Source organism: Ochotona princeps, chromosome 13, assembly GCF_030435755.1.
Source record: "Ochotona princeps isolate mOchPri1 chromosome 13, mOchPri1.hap1, whole genome shotgun sequence".
Lineage (NCBI taxonomy): Eukaryota > Metazoa > Chordata > Mammalia > Lagomorpha > Ochotonidae > Ochotona > Ochotona princeps.
Genome location: NC_080844.1, coordinates 43846508 through 43865063, shown reverse-complemented (window position 1 = coordinate 43865063; position 18556 = coordinate 43846508). Strand labels below are relative to the sequence as shown.

General features: G+C 55.5%; 1 protein-coding gene across 2 annotated transcripts in view; it reads left to right on the top strand.

Moving 5' to 3' along the window:
- CRTAC1 (cartilage acidic protein 1) overlaps positions 1 to 18556 on the top strand; it is a 134252-nt gene that overhangs the window by 96245 nt on the left and 19451 nt on the right. For both annotated transcript variants that reach the window (XM_058671672.1, XM_058671673.1), the window contains exons 4-6: positions 187 to 323; positions 5385 to 5541; positions 15627 to 15761. In XM_058671672.1, coding sequence (XP_058527655.1) covers positions 187 to 323; positions 5385 to 5541; positions 15627 to 15761 — 429 coding nt within the window. The remainder of the gene's footprint in view (positions 1 to 186; positions 324 to 5384; positions 5542 to 15626; positions 15762 to 18556) is intronic.

The following is an 18556-nucleotide window of genomic DNA, read 5'->3' as shown; positions in this document are numbered from 1 at the left end:
GGGGCGTCTGGCCAGGCATGACTGCTACAAGGTGGACGGTGTGAACCCTTCCTCATAGCAAATGACTGTCCACTGTGGACCCGACCGCCTGGTGGCAGTTGCTACAAGACATACCTGGAGCTCAGAACCTTCATCTGAGCCCACCGTGTGCTTGCCTTCTCTTCCTCTTTCCATTCCTCTCTCTAGGAGTGGCCACATACACAGACAAACTGTTCAAGTTTCGCAACAACCGCTGGGAAGATATCCTGAGTGATGAGGTCAACGTGGCCCGTGGCGTGGCCAACCTCTTCGCGGGGCGCTCTGTGGCTTGTGTGGACAGGACGGTGAGTACTAGGTGGTGTGGGGGCTAAAGGGAAGCAGAAGGCACGCAACTGCCAGGAAAGAAGCCGGCAGATGGCACAGCATGACTGTGCAAGGCAGAACCCACAGCCATACTACCTGGTAAACCCCTGTGCTCACGGGTAGGCACTGAGCACTAGAGCCTGGCCTTGCGAGAGGGTCAGAGCCCACAGCTCACTGCCTTCTCCCAGCAGGTCCCCTGGGACCTTGAGAGGACTTGGCCAGCTTGGACAGCCAGCTTGGACAGCCAGCCACTTGCCTGGGGACCCAAAATGGGTTAGTGGTTGTGGCTAGGGTGTGAGCCAGAATCTTCTAGTTCTAAACCCTGTGCTCATTCATTCATTCAGCAAACGTTGGAGAGGTGAATGGCATGGAGCCCTGGGCACCTGTGAACAGATCAAGGCCCAACAGAGGGGATCATGGGTGGGTGGAACTGGGTGGGGGACAGTTCTGTACTGACTCAGGACTCCTTTCCTGCCTCCAGGCCTGCCCTGTACCCCTGGATGGGGAAGGAAGGCTGAGTGGGAAGGGCGGGAGTTGCTGCAGCCATCTGTGGTGCACTGCATGGGGTGGGGGGCTCCTGTCCTGGCAGGCCCAGCAGGAGCCCGAAGCTTGTGGTGGCAGTGATTTATCCCTCCTGTCACCTGCTCCCCTGCCACCCCCCCTCCCTGGCTTGATCAGCAGTTGCTCTGGATCAGAGCCCCAGCTGCTGCCCAGCTTCCACAGAAACAGCTCCATCCCCTGTGCTGGGAGAGGGGGCAAGGGGGAATGGCTCGCCCCAGGATTGTGATGACACTGAAGGGTTTGGGGATTCAGCGAGAAGCTTCACAGTGGGGGGCCTCTAGGCCTTGGGAGAAGGCAGGTGCCAGGTATAAATATTTATTTCTTAACAAGCTGGTGCTGGGAAGAGGAGCCAAGCTGGGCTGTGAAGCCACATTTAGCCCTGACCTGAATCGAAGCCACCTGGACGCCTGCCTGCTTCAGGGGGCAGGGGAGGCGGTGGGCAACGACAGGGACAGGGAGAGGCTCTGGGCACAGCCCGGGATGGGGAGGGCCAGGGGTCTCTTCCTCTTCTTCTCATGCTCCCCAGCCGCACTTGGATGCCAGGAAACTTCTCAGCGAATTGATCAAGGGGTGTGGAGGGCACCCATGAAAGATGCATTTTTTTGTCCTGACAAGGACAAAGCCACTCTACTCCCCAGCACATTCGGGGACTCAGCCCCAGCCTGTCCTCCGAGCCTCAGGAATAACGAAACCTAACAGCTGATCTGGTCCACTCCCAGGAGAGGGGCTACTTTGGAGTCTAGCCACCCTCTCAGGCCTGAGTATTGATAAGAGGGGAACAGGCAGAGGCCAAGGGCAGGGGGAGCTCAGGGACAGGACGGTGCAATGACACAGACAACAGCTGGCAGGCATTAACAACACATGTGCCGCGCCCCATGCTGAGGGTTGGCACACATCTGCCCTGCAAGACAGGTGCGTCAGGATCCACTGGACAGATCCGGAACCTCAGGCTGCAAGCGGTTCAGCAGCTTGACCTTAGTCACACAGCCCCAGGCAGGCAAAGCCAGGAACCAAGCCCCGCCTGCCTCTGCTATCCTGCCTGTGGGCAAAATAACACGAGACACTGGTTTCTAACCATGAGTGCTACCACAGCATTCTTGACACCAGTCGTTCTTGGTCTCATAGTCCCCACTGGGGCTCTTAGTCTGTGTGCTTGCTCAGCAGATCTCAAAGTGTAGTCCCCAAACCATCAGCGTGAGCACTACCAGAAATGCAGAGGCAGAGTCTGGTGCTTTGGTAAAGCCTCCATCTACGATGGCAGCCCCCTGTGTGGGCACCAGTTCAAGTCCCAGATGCTCCACTTCTGATCCAGCTCTCTGCTAACGCACCTGGGAAAGCAGCAGAGGATGGCTCACTGAACCCACATTGGAGACTGGAGGAAGCTCCTGGCTTCTACCTGGCCCAGCTCTAACGGTGCAGCTACTTGAGAAATGAACCAGCAGATGGAAGACCTGTCTTTTTCTCTCGGTAACTGACTTTCAAATAAATAAGTAAACTTTAAAAGAAGAAGAAGAAGAAGAAGAAGAAGAAGAAGAGAAGAGAAGAGAAGGAAAGAAAGAAAGAAAGAAAGAAAGCAAGCAAGCCAGACCTAAGACATCAGGGAGAGGGGGTCAGTTAGCCCTGCCAGTGACTGCAATGCTACATTTAGAAGCCCAAATGCCCAGTGAATATCCCAGCCCCCACCCATGCTGTTCCCTCCCTCTCCCCTGCCCCCCCCCGTTCTTGCCCCAAACCTGGAACCTCTGCCTGCCCTTTGTCTGCCGCTGCCTCCTTACACCCCTCCCTCTGGATCCAGCTCAAAGCCGACAATCTCTTACAAGAAGCGTTCCCTGATCGATAATGATTATGCCTCATGTTTATATAGCATTTTTATCTTTTCAAAGACCTTTCACAGGCGTTGTCTCATTTCATCTTCTCAACAACCCTGCCAGGAAGCAGGGAGAGTGCAGTCCCCATTTCACATGTGACAGAATGCAGCCTGGAGGCCGCGCGAGATCTGCTCCGGGCCACAGAGCCAGTGCTGGGGTGCAAGTGGAGAGCCCTAGACCAGGGTTCTAGTGGTGCACTTAGAACGGCAACATCCACTTCATCTGGGATCCAGCAAGAAACAAATGTTCTCAGAGCCCAGCCCACAGCTCCTGAGTCAGAAGCTGGGGGTGCGGTTGGCGGCTGCAGCTGCTCGCATTTCAAGATTTATTTTATTTGAAAGGCAGAATGACACAGAGGCATGGGGGAGAAACAAAGAGAGAGATCTTGCGTCCACTGATTCATTGCCCAAATATCCACAAACAGCCCTGGCTGGGCATGGCCGAAGTCAGGAGCCACAAACTCCATCCACACCTCATTTCCCAGGGTGCATTAGCAGGGAACTGGATCAGAAGCAGAGCAGCCAAGCCTTGCGCAGTGCACTGCGCCATAGCCAGCCCCCAGCATCTGTGTGTGAGCAAGCTCTGCAGCGGATTTGGATGTGTGAGAACCCCCTATCCAGAACCTAAAGCTGCAGAATCAGGCTCCTTTCTCAGGAACCATCTCCCCTGGCCAGAGTCGCTGTGGTCTTGAGCAGTCTTCTGTCACTGTGAGCCTTCGATGTTCATCCATTTCAGAGAAGCAAGGAGCTAGCTACCACTGGGCGGGATGGAGGTCGGGATTTCTTACAGAGCGTATTGCAGTCCGTTTGGACTTAATTGCCCATTTGTTGATGAGCTTGCTAACAGCTGGTAGGGTCGGGAATGGTTCATGATGGCGTGTTTTCCCTGTGGCCTCCTGTTCACTCTCCGTCCAAATACTGTACACACACTTGCACACACATACACACACACACCATGCCCCTGTGATGGGGAGAGCCTTGCAAGACTCCAGTGTGCTATAATGCAGCTTGTTTCTAACTGGGGCCCCGTGGGTCTTGTTAAAAATGCAGATTCGGGCTTGGCAGGTCTGGGTGGGGCTGACTTCCCTGTGTCCTGCACACTGGCAGGTGTCATGCTGCAGGAGCAAGATCTGTGTGGTTTTCTGGGCAGCAGGGTAGAGAACCAGAAGGGCAGGGGCCTGGGAGTCTTGGGAGGCCAGCTTTGTCACCTCCTCCATCTCCATGCCTTGACATTCCCTGGCTGGAATTTTTTATTCCAGCGACACTGAGCCCAAGCTGGTCATGATCTCCCCCTGGGTGTTTCACTGTCTTGCTTGTCTTTGCCTAGAAACCTCTTTCCCAGTCCACATCTCCTAGCTGAGACCGCACCCCCCCCAACCCACTCCCGGCCAAGAAAACCTCTTCTTCTTGTAGGGAAGGGCTAGGCCTCTGGGCTTAGCATCTTCCTCCCAGCACCCTGGAAGCCATGCCTCAGCCCCTACCTTCGACTCCAGTTGCTTGCTTAGGCACCCACGTGCCCCGAGGACACCCCCAGGATCTCTTGCGTTAGCCACACCTGCCGTGGCTCTTCTTCAACCTCAATGGAGAAAACAGACCCTGGAAAGGGCAGACAGGAAGATGGGAGAGGACTTTAGGGTGTGGTGCCACAGGGCAATAACAGAAACCAGCCCAGAGTGCCAGAAGACTGGTGACGAGAGCACAGACCAGCTACCTTACATGTGGCTGTTTCTCTCCTGTCCCCTGGTGCTGATGACTGCCCTTCCAAGGAAAGCCACAGGAGGACAAGGACTTTGTCCCCAGAACCCCTCTAGCAGGCCACCTTGCACAGTCAGTGCTCAAGAAAGATGCACGGGCCTGCCTGCTTGGCGGGAAGCGATGAGAGGCTAGAGGAGAGCTAGCACCTGACTGAGAATGTGTGCCCCTCTGGGGAAGCAGGAAGAAATAACACGGGGCAACAACCGACAGGCAGCCCAGAGTCTCTGAGCAGCACTATGGTGGACGAGAGAATGACTGGTGGAGAGGGCTGGTGCCCAGGATTCCTCCTGGGTGCCACAAGTGGGAGGATGCCTGAGCCAGTGCTCTGGAGGGAACCGCAGTAAACTGTCTCTCTGGTAATCAGCGGGGAGAGAAGGGAACGCGAGAGGGAAGGAAGACCCGGCCTTTTCATGTGAAGGGCAGGATGGGAAATGGGAAAGGGTGGTGGCTCGGGAATTTGCTTGTCATCTTGGCTAGGGTGAGCCGGAATGGGAGCGAGAGACAGAGAATGATGGGAATTGGTGGATCAATCAATCAGCAAATATTTATTGAGCAGCTACCCTAGCTGGCAGCTGGAGAGAGCGCAGCTGGAGGGAGGCACATTAGAAAATTGTCTATAAAGAGGTGGCTGTGGGGGAGCGGGTGGGGGTGCTCTACCGGAACGGGATGGGAGGAGATGCTGCTGCGGGCTGCTCCGTGGAGCGGCTCTGGGGGCAGCATTCACATCACAGCCTGCATGAGCAGGCCCCATTTGGGTTACTGTCTGCCCCGCCTACATCACCCACAGGAACCGGGTTCTGGCTCAGGGCAGAGCCCACCCAGGTGGGCTGCTCACCACCTCCTTCCCCATGCCCTGCAGGGCTCTGGACGCTACGCCATCTACATCGCCAACTATGCCCATGGAAACGTGGGGCCAGATGCACTCATTGAGATGGACCCTGAGGCCAGCGACCTGTCCCGGGGCATCCTGGCGCTCAGAGATGTGGCTGCCGAGGCCGGGGTCAGCAAGTACACAGGTATGCGGGGTGCCCAGGTAGGTTGGGAGCAGGGAGTTGGGGGCCCAGCAAGCTGGGATCTAAGCCCTTGGAGCCCCCACACAGCAGGTGTCTCCAGGGAGGGGCAGATGAGCACTTTATTCCTCCTGCTGCCTCTGTCACCATCTGTCCAGTGCCTGGTGGACTCTGGCAGACGCAAGCCTTGGAGGACACAGTGAGAACAGCAGGCCTAGGGGCTTGTGGGAAAACAGAGCTGAGACCCCCACAGCACCTGCGGCTCCCATGAGTCCCTTGGCCAGTCCTGCTGCACCCAGCAAGGCTCTGCTCTTGGGAAGATCACAAAGGGTGAGACTGAGAGTTCTCCCTACTGCCCGACAGCAGACGAAACAATTGACTTACACCTCAGGGCCAGGAGGCAAGCACTCAATCTCTGTGCTTCTTCCAGGTCCCGTATCTGGTAACTGAGCTCCAAGAATCACATGCTTCTTCCAAAACCTCCCCTGTACCTTCTTGGCAGCCCTGCTTTCCACCCGGCTCTCCAGGTGGTGGGCCTATTATCAGCTTGTGGCTAGAAAGCACTGCTTTTCAAATACCAGCACCCTGGTAATCCACCAGCAGCCTGCTGAGGGCAGAGCTCAGCCAGTTCCTGTCCTGGTTGCCAAAGACCAGGAAGTCAGGCTGTGTACAATGATGATGGCTCATACCCGCTCCAACCTCATCCATGCCCAGCTGCAATGGAGATACAGAAACACTCTCCTGGCTTGTGGCCTTCCCAGCAAATCCCTCCCAACCAAGACAGAGCCTCCCAGGTGGCAGTCCCCTGGGACCCCCAGGGGCATCCTTTAGGCCACGCCCCCTGCTCCACCATCTGACTAGGGACACCGCCTGGAAGCCCTCCCCAGAAAAGGTGGCCACCACCTCCCCTAAGTCCGTGACACTTTTCTCAGAAACTCTCCATCTTGCTGTAAGGTGGAGATGGATGCTGGCGTGTCTGACAAAGTTTGGGGGGAATAAATGGCCGGACCATAAAATAGTTTGCACAGCTCAGGCCCCATCAAAGTGCCTGTGAGCTCCGTGCGTGAATGAACGGCAGAAAGGCCGGGTGTCGGCAATAAACCATGCTTCCCTCAGAGAAGGAATAAACATGCAGGCACCTCGGCCGAGATTTGTACAGTCAATTTTTTTCCAAATAGTTCCGCGTTCTGTGCACTGGGCTGGCTTGGCAATTAAGTGCCTTGATCTTGCAGAAGAAGCGGGAGGAAGGGGGGAGGGGTGGGGGAGGGAGGAAGCACTTGAAAATGATGCGTTGGAACGGAGGAGGCGAGGCCTGGAAGGGCAGTTGATGCAGAGAATAAAAGAATTCGGGAGGTCGCAGCCAGACTTGAGCACAGAGGGGACATTGTTCATGCTGACTGAGCTGGCACAGAACGGAGGAACGAGCAGGAAGGGGCCCGAGAGGAGACAGCTGAGGAGCAGGCGTGGGTCTGGGAGCACCAGCCAACTGAGCCAGGCTGAGCTGGGAGCACGGAGTGCTAAAGGAAGGCAGAGGAGCTGCTGCAGAGGGATGGAGGGAGGCCGGGGCAGCTGGTGTGCCCAGAGGACGCATCGCGGCAGCGCTGCCGACTTCCAAAAGCTGTTTGGCCGACAGGAAGCTATTTGGCCCACCAAGTGACTGTTCTGTCTGCCCGCCTTCCCCAACCCACCCTTCCCCTGCCCGTCAAGCCCCCCAACACTGGCCTACAGCCCCTCCTTGTCGCTCTGTGGATGACACATGGACATCTGGCTGGAAAAATAGCCCTGTGTATCCCCTTGAGCTCCAGAAATGCACCCCAAATGTAAGGGCTGTCATGCTGAGCCCTGCCTGATGGTTGAGGTTCTGGGCACATGGCCAGTGCTCAGAGCCAGGCCAGCGCCAGGGGGCCTGGGAAGCAGGCAGGGATGGGGGGGGGGGGCGCTGAGCAGGCTGAGAGGAGAGCGAACCTCGCCAAATGTGCACTCAGGGTGCCAAGCCCCACAGCACCCACCTGCTGCGCAGCTGCAGGACTGGGGAGACCCTGCCATTCTCCAAAGCCACAGCCAAGGCCCAGAGAAGAGAAGGCACACACTCAAGGTCACACAGGAGATTGGTAGAGAATTAACCACTAGAGCCGCCCCCCCCCCAGTGCCTCACCTGCCACAGCCAGCTGCCCTTTCTGTGACCTCCAGCTTGAACCTGCTGTAGCCAGTATAACCCAAAGGGCCAGAGAATTGGAAGACCCCATACCCACTGAGAATGCAGCCAGCCCCAGGGCCTAGCGCGCAGGACTTGAACCGCAGGCCCCAGACTGCTGATGCTGCAGCAGCCACCTACGTGGGGTGTTCAGGGCAGCAGGGGGAGGCCTGCCCACACTGGCTGAAGATCAGGCCATGGTGCTGCCCAGGCACCAGCCATGGGGCCCCGCGGGAGGGGGTGGGGAGGCCTACGCGCCTGGCAGCTGCCGCTCTGCTGGGTCACAGTGCCATCTAGTGGCCACTGTGCCCGTTCTCAGGGGACTCAAAGCCCCCTTTCCCCTCACCCTGGAGGACAGCAGAGCAACTGGCACTCTTGGAGACTGCAACAAGACCACTCCCCAACCCCCCCCCCCCCCCGTTTCCACATCCTAACTTCTCAACTGCCCACGACCTCTTGGAACCTGGATGGTGCCATGGGGTGTCGTGCCTAGGAGTTCTGAGAAGTGGGTACTTGCCAGGGCAAAGGACACGGAACCAGAGAAAGTGGAAGTTGAGAAACCAGAGTCCTGAGCCACCTCTGCAGCCCAGGGATCTCGGCCCTGCCCTTAGAGCCTGAGCGCCTCGTGCTGCAGCCTGCCACATGCGAACCCTACTCCTCCTGACTTCCAACTGACATGGCAAGGGACCAGTTAAACCTCTCCAGACCAGCTCTTCTTAGCACTATGAGAATGAACAGAAGGAGCCAGGCATGTGCCTCTGCAGGGACTGGCACACACTCGGTGCCCACGGAGTAGCCCCAAGGCCCAACAGGGGCCCAAGGGAATACACAGAGGGACAGACCCAGCCCCAACCTGCAGCTGTCCCCTGTGTGTGCCAGGGCTGCCTGCCAGCCGGCTCGGAATCCTTTCTGTGACCCTGTCCCTCCCCCGACCAACCCAGGCTCCCCACTCGCTCCCACCTCCACCAGGAGCACCATGCCCTGGCCTCACCCTTTGAAGGAGCATCTGTCCCGGCTGCGACGAGGTAATTAAAGAAGCCTTAAAAGAAATTTGGGAAGGAAATGAAGGTGGATTTATGAGGTGGGGCGGGGAGTTTGCTGTTGGCCGGGAGCAGCGTGAACAAAGTGAGGGCAGCTCTGATTTATAGGAAGTCATTACCAGAGATGCCGAACGCCCAGCTGAGGCCTCCTGGCCGAGCCCACGGCAGCTCGACCGGGACTGCAGGGCGGGGGCCACTGGGCACCCGACTTCCCGTGGGGAGCACGGGCAGCCAAGCAGGCTGGGCTGGGACCCAGGACCCCTGGGAGATTGGCACAGGTCCCACATGGGCTCTATATTTTCCCAGGTATCAGGTGGATTTAGTGATTGTCAAAAATGTCATTTTTCTTTCAAACACAGATCTGTTCTAGAACAGAAATGTAATTTTGTATGCACTGTTTTCTCAGCTAACAGAAGAGAGTTTAAAAGCTCATCAGGCCTGTGGCTGGGCATTCTGGGCCACACACCCCAGGCCTACTGAGGCCAGTCCCCTGTCTGGAGGAGAGAAACCATGGATTTATATTGTGACACCCTTGCCTGTTGGCTGTGATGGCACCACAACTTCCTTGCCTAGAAAATGATGGGGAAGAGAGAGGGTTTAGGGAGATGTTGGAGATAGAAAATTTCAGTTAGCAAGAAAGCCAAGTTCAAGAGCTGTGTTGTGTAACAATGCATTTTATTATTGTTCATTGCTAAGAGGGTGCATTTTAAATGTTCTCACTGTGAAAAGTAAGTGTGAGGCAACACATATGTTGATTAACTGGGTTCAGCCATCCTACAAAGCACACAGATGTCAAAACAGTGTGGTGTTTGGGGTGGGGATTTACCCTAGCGCTCAGCGTCCCCGTTAAAGTGGCCACATCCCACATCAGAACGCCTAGGTTCCATACCTGCCTCCAGCTCCAGGTTCCAGCTTCCTGCTAATGTACACATGCTGAAAGGCAGCGAGTGATGCCTCAAGTGGTAGGGGTTCCTATCAGCAACGCAGGGGACCCTGATTGCGTCCCCAGTTATCTACTTGCAGTTCTAGCCCCAGCTCCTGCAGTCATCTGGGGATGAGCCAGTGGGGTCTCTCTCATGAAAATATATGCATATATATGAGCCCTCTGTCCCAGGCAGCTCCTTGCAGCCCCCTCCTGGGAGTGACACAGGGAGGGGGCTGTCTCCCGCACCCACCAGCTGGCTGAGGTTAGAGATCTCCCACCTCCCTCCCTTCACCTCCTGCAGGAGGACTGGAGGGGCAGGGCGTGGTGGCAGTGCCCCATTTAACACCCTCCACTGACTAGCACTGGAGCCCTGCCCAGCAGCTGAAGGTCCTTAGGGAGCTGGGAATGGCAGCCCCAGCATCAACACAGAGTTTTTCTGTGTCAGAATTTTTCAGAACATTTCTGGTTACTATCCTGCTCTTTCCCCTCCCTTCTCCAGCAACACAGACACACCCTCAGTCACATGCGCTGCACATACACTCATGGGCGTGCACACCTGGCACCGGTACACACTCAGCACACACTGCCTGTTCTCACACTCTGTGTTGCTATTCTTTCCTGGATGTTTTTGGCTGCCTGCAGACCCTGGTGCCCACCAGACCCCTCTTTGTATCGTGATCCCAGCTGGCGAATCCCATGGATTCAGGCCTTAGCTGCAGGGCCTTGACTCAGAATCCCCACCAGTGCAGAAGGTATAGGATGCATTGCCCAGCTTTTCCTGTGGGCCGCCCTGAAGGCCACATTCACTGAAGGGCAGAGCTGCAGTGTGCCTTGGAGACCTCATTCCCCCCGCACATCTTCCAGGGCAGGAGACCACAGCCTGGAGGGCACACTGCTCCAACTCCTGCAGCTGCAGCCAGGAAGATCCAGGCGAGAGACCACAGACCTTTGCCCATCACTGTGAATCCCCGCCACCTCACCCCTGCATCCTCATGCCCCGGTAGGATCAGCCTAGTAGCCTAGTAACGTGCACCGTCCCCCTCCCGAGGACCAGCCCCTTCTCTGCCCTTTTCACACCTCTCGTGCCTGCCTTAGATGTGATCTGAGAGGTGGGTCACCTGCACCTGAGGTGACAGTTAGGGAAAGTCTGCCTCACCCAAGGGCTGGGGGTCAGGTCTTCATCCAGCCAACGTTACGCCATGAGGTTTGGGCCCAAAGAGAGACCAGCAGAGCCAGCGCTACAAGGTGGGAGGAGACATGGGGCATCCGCAGGAGAGCTAAGCAGGAAGGAGCATGCACACCCCCAGCAGCAAGAACGAGGAGGCCTTGAAAGCGTGGAAGTGCTGGGGGAAAATAAAGGCATATCATTCACCCAGCAGGTGGTAAATAGTCCCAGCTAATGACTATGTGGCACCTGACATTTTCCAAGGTACCTTCCAAAAACCAGCTCACTTAGTATTTATGACAGCCCCGAGAAAGAGCTATTATTATTGTCAATCTCATGTTATAGGTGAGAAAACAGAAGCCAGAAAGGTTTGGTGATGTGTCTGAGGTCGCACAGCTCACACTTGCACTTGCTGATCCCCGGCCCAGCTCTTCAGCCCCAACTGGGGAATTGCGTGTTCTTTGCAGAAGGTACCACCCTCGAAAGAGAAAGAACTGAGGGATGCAGATTGGAGTCATTCTCAAAGGCTCAGTAAAGGTGTCCCTACGTGTCCCCGGGGAGCCCCATGTGGTATGTGCTAAGCCTTAGGCACCCCGGGGTTGGCGGTTACAAAGGAGGAAGAGGGGCAGGTGTTTGGCCCGGTGGAACAACCCTGTCTCACGTAGCAGTGTCCAGGCTCCTGATTCCACTTTCTGCTGCTGCATACCCTGGAAGGCAGAAAGTGGTGACTCAAGGATCCGACCATGTGGAGACCTGAAGGAAGTTCTTGGCTCCTGACCTCAGCTTGGCCTGGCCCCAGTTGATTTAGGCGTTTGGGGAGTAAACCAGCAGGTGGGACATCTTGGTCTCTCACCCTCTCAGTCACTCTGCCTTTTAAAAAAAAAAAAGGAGGAGGAAACAAGGAAGGAAGGAAGAAGAGTGAGGGGGAGGAAAAAGAGAAAGGGGAAGGTTCTAGTAGTTGCTGAAGATGAGGTCTCTGGGAGTAAGACACACAGGTTCTGTTTAACGCTGGTAGTTTTCACTGGTTTGAAGATGTGGGAGTCGAGGGTCCCCTGTGGCATGGGTGAGGAGTGCCAACACCTGGCTGCCCCGCCTCCAAGTGCAGTTGGGGCCCCTCACTGAGGCAGCTGGGGCTGATGCCCAAGAGGCAGGCTCCCCGACTGTCTGCTCACCTGCTCCCCAACTGCATGCCCAACTTGCCAAGTAGGAGTTGTGGGTAACATCTCTGTTATGGTCCAGTTGCTATGGCAATAAATTGTCACTAATTAGTAGTGTGGTTACCATGGCAATTTTCTAGTAATTACAGGTTACAAATGGTGCAAGGCTTCAACCCAACCCAATTAGTTAATTAGAAAGATTTAGAAATTTGTCCAAAAGGGAAATAACCTGCTTTGTAGAAAATGAAGGGAATGTGTCATGGCTTGGGAGCCAGAGGCAGGGAGGAAATTGGAAGATGCCAGAGCGGGAGGAAGGATGGAGGCATGTGGTGGCAGGTTCCTCAGTGCCACCTGAGATTTCCAGAGACCTGGAAAGGGTTAAGGGCATCTCACCAAGTCCACTCCGGTCTGGAGTCTAGACAGGACCGGGACGGGGGCAGCGGTCAGCAGCCACACAGTGGCTCCTCTGTTGAGGGACAGTAGCTCCCGTGGGGTGACTCAGCACCCTTCCTCTGGCTTTGGAAGGGCCTCTGAAAGCCACCCCACCTCGAACCACAAATCTTATCGTGGAAAGTGATGCTGTGTCTCGCAGGACATGGCACGGAAATGCTGGGGACCATGAGGCTGTTTTCAGGAAGCCTGGATGCTCACTGAGAGCTGACCAGAGTGTCTGGGGATTTGGGCGACCCAAGGTCTGGGACAGGCGAGCAGACTCCAACCTAGAGAGCAGGAGTGGCTGAGCCCTTGGCCCACCAGTCTTTCTAGCTGTGAACTAGCCCTGGGAGTTAGGCTCCATGACTTCCTCCAGTGCCATTTTGCCAAGGAGAGAAGTACAGGGCCTTGGGAAAGTCCCCACCATCATCCCAGGGGAGGCAGCTGGGTTCCTGGCCAGCACTGCCCAGGTCTGCCCAGGTCTCACCTGATTTCTTCAGCAGCTCCCAACACCTGCTGTTGTTCAGTTGAGCAGTCTTTGGAGCAGAGCTCTGTGAACTTGAGGGTGCACACCCACCAGCAGGATCTTGTTTGGGTGCAGGCTTAGATTTGGGAAGGGCCTGGGTTTCTGCATTTCTCTTACAGCTGGCCCGCAAGGCCCTTTCATAAATCATATTTCATCTCTTCAACTGATAAAACAAACTGATAAAAAAAAATCACATACATTTGCCCCATACAATATGATGGTTTAAAAAATATATACATTGTGTAATGGTTAAATCAGAGTAATTAGCATTTGCATTGCTCCACACTCTGTGTGTACGGAGAACCCTTCAGCTGTCCTCCTCACCGCAAGCATATGAGCATCTTCCAAAAGCTCATGAAAAGTGCATGTTGTGAAAAACTGCGTGGATTTAAAAACCTGCATATCAAAACAAACAGCTTTCAACTCCGTGTTCCAGGAACTTGCTGAGTGCAGCGTACTCACCAAGGGCTACAACAGAGCTCAGGCCCTTGGCTCCTGGGACCAGCTTCTCCCCAGCTCCCCATCCCCAGGAACCAGTCCTCTGTGCTCCTGAGAGGCCTGCGTTCTGCAGTTCCGCCTCCCAGAGCCTGGCCCCTTTCACTCGGCACAAGGTCCTCCAGGCCGCTCTGGAGGCTGGTTCTCTTTTGGGACTGAGTCATTTCCCATTGGGTGTGTATGCCACATTTTCCTTTTTAGTGTTATTCTTGCTTTATAATTGACATACGACATCTGTAAATATTTATGGGGTGCAAGAGGTTAATTCAATACGTGTATACAAGGCCTAGTAATCAGATGGGGCGATTAGCATTTGCTCTCTTACCAAGTCTTTGTTCGTGTTTTCTTCATCCGTTCATCAGCTGATGCAGCAGCTGGGGAGCTTCTGTGTCTTGATGCTGGGAAGGGCGCAGCAGGAGGCGTGGGGGTTCAGGAGCCCTTTCCATGGAGTGATTCTGTCAAGAGCGTGCCCAGTGGCAGCCCTGCTGGACCGTAACATCGTCCTGTCCTTAACATCTTCAGAAACCTCCCTACTGATTTCCATATTAACTGTACTAATTTCCTATCCCATCAGCAGCATGAGGGTTCCCTTTTCTCCCCTTGTCGTCTTGGTCTTTTTTAATCATACTCATTCTAATCAGTATAGCTCACCTCGTTCGCTCCTGTAAGACTCCCCAACGTAGACAAGGCAGGCCCGTTTCACAGATGAAAAAACTGACATTCAAAAGATCATGTAACTTTCTCAAGGTCATGCATCTCAGGGTTTAGGCCTGCCAGCAGGCCCCAAAGTCACTGAGAGTGAGACAAACAGTGGCCTTTGGCCGCAAGAACCACCGGAAACAAGCTGGTGAGGAATGTCCACTTTATTACTCACAGGTTATGGGTTTTAAAGAGTGAGGAAGGGGAGGGCAGGAAGGAGCCTTCTGGCAGACCCCACGCCCATCGAAGACGCTATAATTGGCTGTATGACAGGTCTGTCTCTCTAGATCTTCCGGTGATGTCAGAGGTCATGTTCAGGCATATTCCCCTTGACCTAGTAGCCATGTTGGAAGTCACACTCCACCTGTAGGCCTGAAGGCTGTGCCTCAGGCCAAGGGGAGGGTTAGGCTTAAGCCACGCCCCCTAGGCAGCCTGGGCTGATCGCCCACATATGCAACTTGTACAAAGTCAGGCCAGGACTAAGAATACATATCCTGGTCCCAGACAGGTTGCCTTCTGCCATTTATTTCCAACAGGCATGGCAAGCAAAGAGGCTTTGTTGAAACCCGCTGGCTGGGGGTGGGTGCACTCAACACATTTGAGGGCTAGACTACCTGACATGGGCAGCTTAGATTTGATCCTGCTGACTTCAAAGGCTAATGTAGAGCTGGCTTGATTTCTTTCTTTTTAAAATATATACCTTATTGGATTTTTCCCTTTTAAACTACAGGAGCAATTCTTGTTGCCACAAGCCAAACAATGCAAAGACTTTCAAAGAAAAGGCCACTGCCGCCTCGCCTTCCCCACCACCTGGCCTTCCCTCCCCAGTCCTCCTGTTGGCAGCATGGGGTGTGGCCTTTCTCACTCTGTCCAAACTCAAATGAGTTTGTACAACCACATATATTCAGAAATACGTTGTATGTTCCTCTTCTTGTTCAGAGAAGGGTCAGTACACAATGCCATACCTTGAAGGATTATTCTTCCCCCTAATGACAGCTCATGGCATTTCTCCAAGGGCATGTGTAAGGACGTGCCCAGTCACGAGTAGCTGCCGATGGGTCCATGACGTGAAAGTGCCATGACCCATGCAACCAGTTTGCTCAGACACAGCCAAGTGAGCCTCCTGGTCCTATGGCTGGAGCCTGTTCCTGCGGGTTGTTTAAGCAGGGACACACCCAGCATGTGATCAGCGTACATGGGACCCAGAGTGAGGAGGAAGAAGGAAGCAGGTGCACCTGTGACCTGACAACAGTGTGAGCAAGGCTTTGGCTGGCCTCATCCTCTGGACTGTCCGTCTCCTTTCAGTCATGCAGACTGGGAGCCCAGATAGGCCCCAGCAGGCGTCTGGAAGGTCAGAGCTCCCGCCCTCACTCCAAAGCTCTCTGGGTCACCCCCCCTGCCCCAGATGGTTCAGGCTACACTTCTGAGGCTCACTGGGGGGTCTGTGTGCTGTCCTAGGTGGCCGAGGGGTCAGCGTGGGCCCCATCCTTAGCAGCAGCGCCTCGGACATCTTCTGTGACAATGAGAACGGGCCCAACTTCCTCTTCCACAACCAAGGCAATGGTACTTTTGTGGATGCTGCAGCCAGTGCTGGTGAGTGACACAGCCCCCAGCCCCAGGGCCTCTGTGCTGCCACACCCCCTCCAGCAGGGCCCTCCCCGGCCTTGTGGAGATCAGAACCCAGTCGTCGAACCCAGTCGTCATGTGCACCACTCAGGCAGTGCTATTACTGCCACATCCATGTCCTGCATAACTCCACAGGGGGAATCCAATGCTGGGAAAAGGAATCTGGAACTCCTGACCATGAATTTCTCCAGAGCATGGGATTGGCCCGTGACCCTCAGACACCTGTGTCTCAGCCTGTATCCCTTCCAAGCTGCCTCTCCCTTTTGTCTTAATCGTTCAGTTCCATCTAGTCACCAGGGAGGAAAGCCCTGCTGAGCACCCAGCTAGTGCTTGGAGCTGTAGGTGCTGACCTGAATAAGATCAAGAGCACCCCAGACAAGGCCCTGACATTATAAACATAGGTAAAATGCACATACAGTGAGAAACGGGACAAAGCAGTGGCCCAGACTCCTGGCCTTGTGCCCTGAGACCATCCTCTGGCAGCCTCGAGGCCTCTGCAGCCACCACTCCCTCATCCCAGATCACTGTGCCCTTTGCCCTACTGCAGCTGTTCTGTCTGGCTTCAACCCTTCGCTCACAGGTCACCTTTTGCCTGGCCTCCTGTGCCATCAGCCAGAGACTGGTCCCTCCTGTGTGTTCCCACAACCCTTTCACAGACCACTCACCCAAGCTTCTCCAGCACCGTGATGATTTGTCAACAGGCTCCCCATGCTCTGGGCCACTGCCCTACTCATTCTTAGCCCAATGCTTGGCACCCCAGGGTCACCCAGGAACTTGTAGCTAAGTGAGACAGTGGACACAGTCAGTCTGCCCTTCAAGCCCTCCTCTCCCTCGCTGCCTTGCCAAAGATGGCTTTGATGGCACAAGCAGCCAGGTTACCCCAAGCCTGGGGAGCCTCTGCTCCCGGCCTGAGCAGAGACCAGCCTAAGCAAAAGCCCAGAAGCTGGAAAGTACCTGGTCATGTGGAGCATGACAGGAGCACAGTAAGAGGAAGAGTGGCCTTGGGGCCAGAGAGCAGAGCTCAGGCCAAGGGAGAAGGGACAGTAGGGGTCCAGCCGCTGGCAGCAGCCAACAGCCAGTGTCCAGGTTCTGCAGTGGGGCCAGTCTGCTCTCGTTGCCCTGGGCATGTGTGCTCTGCTGGCTGTCTGCTTGGAAGCCTGCATTCAGGGGACTCCTGGCCAGCACACCTGCCCACCCCCATCCTGTGGCCAGTCAGCCCCACCCTCCCCTACCTCCTCTCCCTTTCCAGCTAAGCTAAAGTTGGAACACAGGGCACCAGCTCTCTCCTCCTAGTGCCATGCTCCGGCAGTGAATTTCCTCATGGTAGAGAGACTAGTAGAGAAGGCCCGAAGGATCTGATAAGGTGTTAAAGAGATGAAGCAGAGGTGAGCGGACAGGTTGGAGCAGGAGCAGGTATCAGGCAGGAGGAGAGAGGAAGGTGCGAGGCCCGTAATTGAAAGTCAGAATGATTGCAGAGGTTTAACAAGACATGTCAAGAGGGCATTCATCACCCAAATAGATGCTGCTGTGGAAGGCAGCCTGGCGCCGGTTCCTCGCGAGAACAGGAACCAGCTTCTTGTCAAGGTGCCTCATAGATAGGAGAGAAATGGGCCAACGCGGAAGGCCATGGACACCTGGGCCAGGGAGTCTGACCGAGAATTAATCTCACCACACTCCTCCTCTTCATGCCTGCCTTCCGAGGCTGCTCAACCCCCAAGTTTCCCAGGGGTCCTGCCCCTCATCCTGGCTCCCACCTTCAGGATCTTCCTGTTTGCCTTGCGCCTCCTCTTTCCCCATCACATGGTCCCATGACCCACCAGCCCTGTGTCACAGCTGTTCTCTTCTGACAAGGGTCAGCGTGGGCACAAGGAGCTGGTGCCCTACACGCCTCAGCTCTCACCTGCCCAGGGGAGCAGGTCTGCGTCGGGCAGCAGGAGGTCAGGCCATTGCTCGGCTCAGACCACGTGCTCCAGTCTCAGGACTGGCAGGCACAGGTGACATTGAACACAGAGCCTCCCCGCCCCCATCTCACAAGGCACGCTCTGGGTTTCTCTGTCATGGTTACTATATTTCCTCTGCTGTCACAGTGTCCCCAGTTCGCCTTCTGTCAAGTTATTCCTGTCTCTTCATTCATCCGGCGAGCACTTACTCAAAACCAGCAGGCAACTGCAGACACGGAGACAAAAGCTTTGTGTGTGCGGGAGAGTCGGGACGAGCATCCTGACCTCGCGGCATGTCAGGTCTGCCTGGAGAGCCTGCCGCCACACAAGGACGCCCCCAGGAAACACCGCAGCACCCCGGGACCTGGGCATCCACCCGATGACGCAGAAAGGAGAGGCAGGAGGCAGGTGGAAGGGGCTGTATAGATGAGGTGATCAGGGAAGGTATCCCTGAGGAGGTGACATTGCCACTGAGAGCAGGATAACAAGTAGTCGGGTAACCACAAGCCTGGGGAGCCTCTGCTCCCGGCCTGAGCAGAGACCAGCATAAGCAAAGGCCCAGAAGCTGGAAAGTACCTGGTCATGTGGGGCATGACAGGAGCACAGGTAGAGGAAGAGTGGCCCTGGGTAGAGACCAGGGCCGCTGGGCAGAGGCCTCACCAAGCAAGGCTTGAAAGCAGGATTTGAACTTGAGCCAACAGGCCTGGGGAATCATGGAGAGATTTCAGCTAAGCAGTCACACGATCTGTTTGAGATGTCCCCTCTGAAGGGTCTTTGGCCTCCAGCACTCCCTCGAGCACCCGCCCCCACCCATACTGCCCC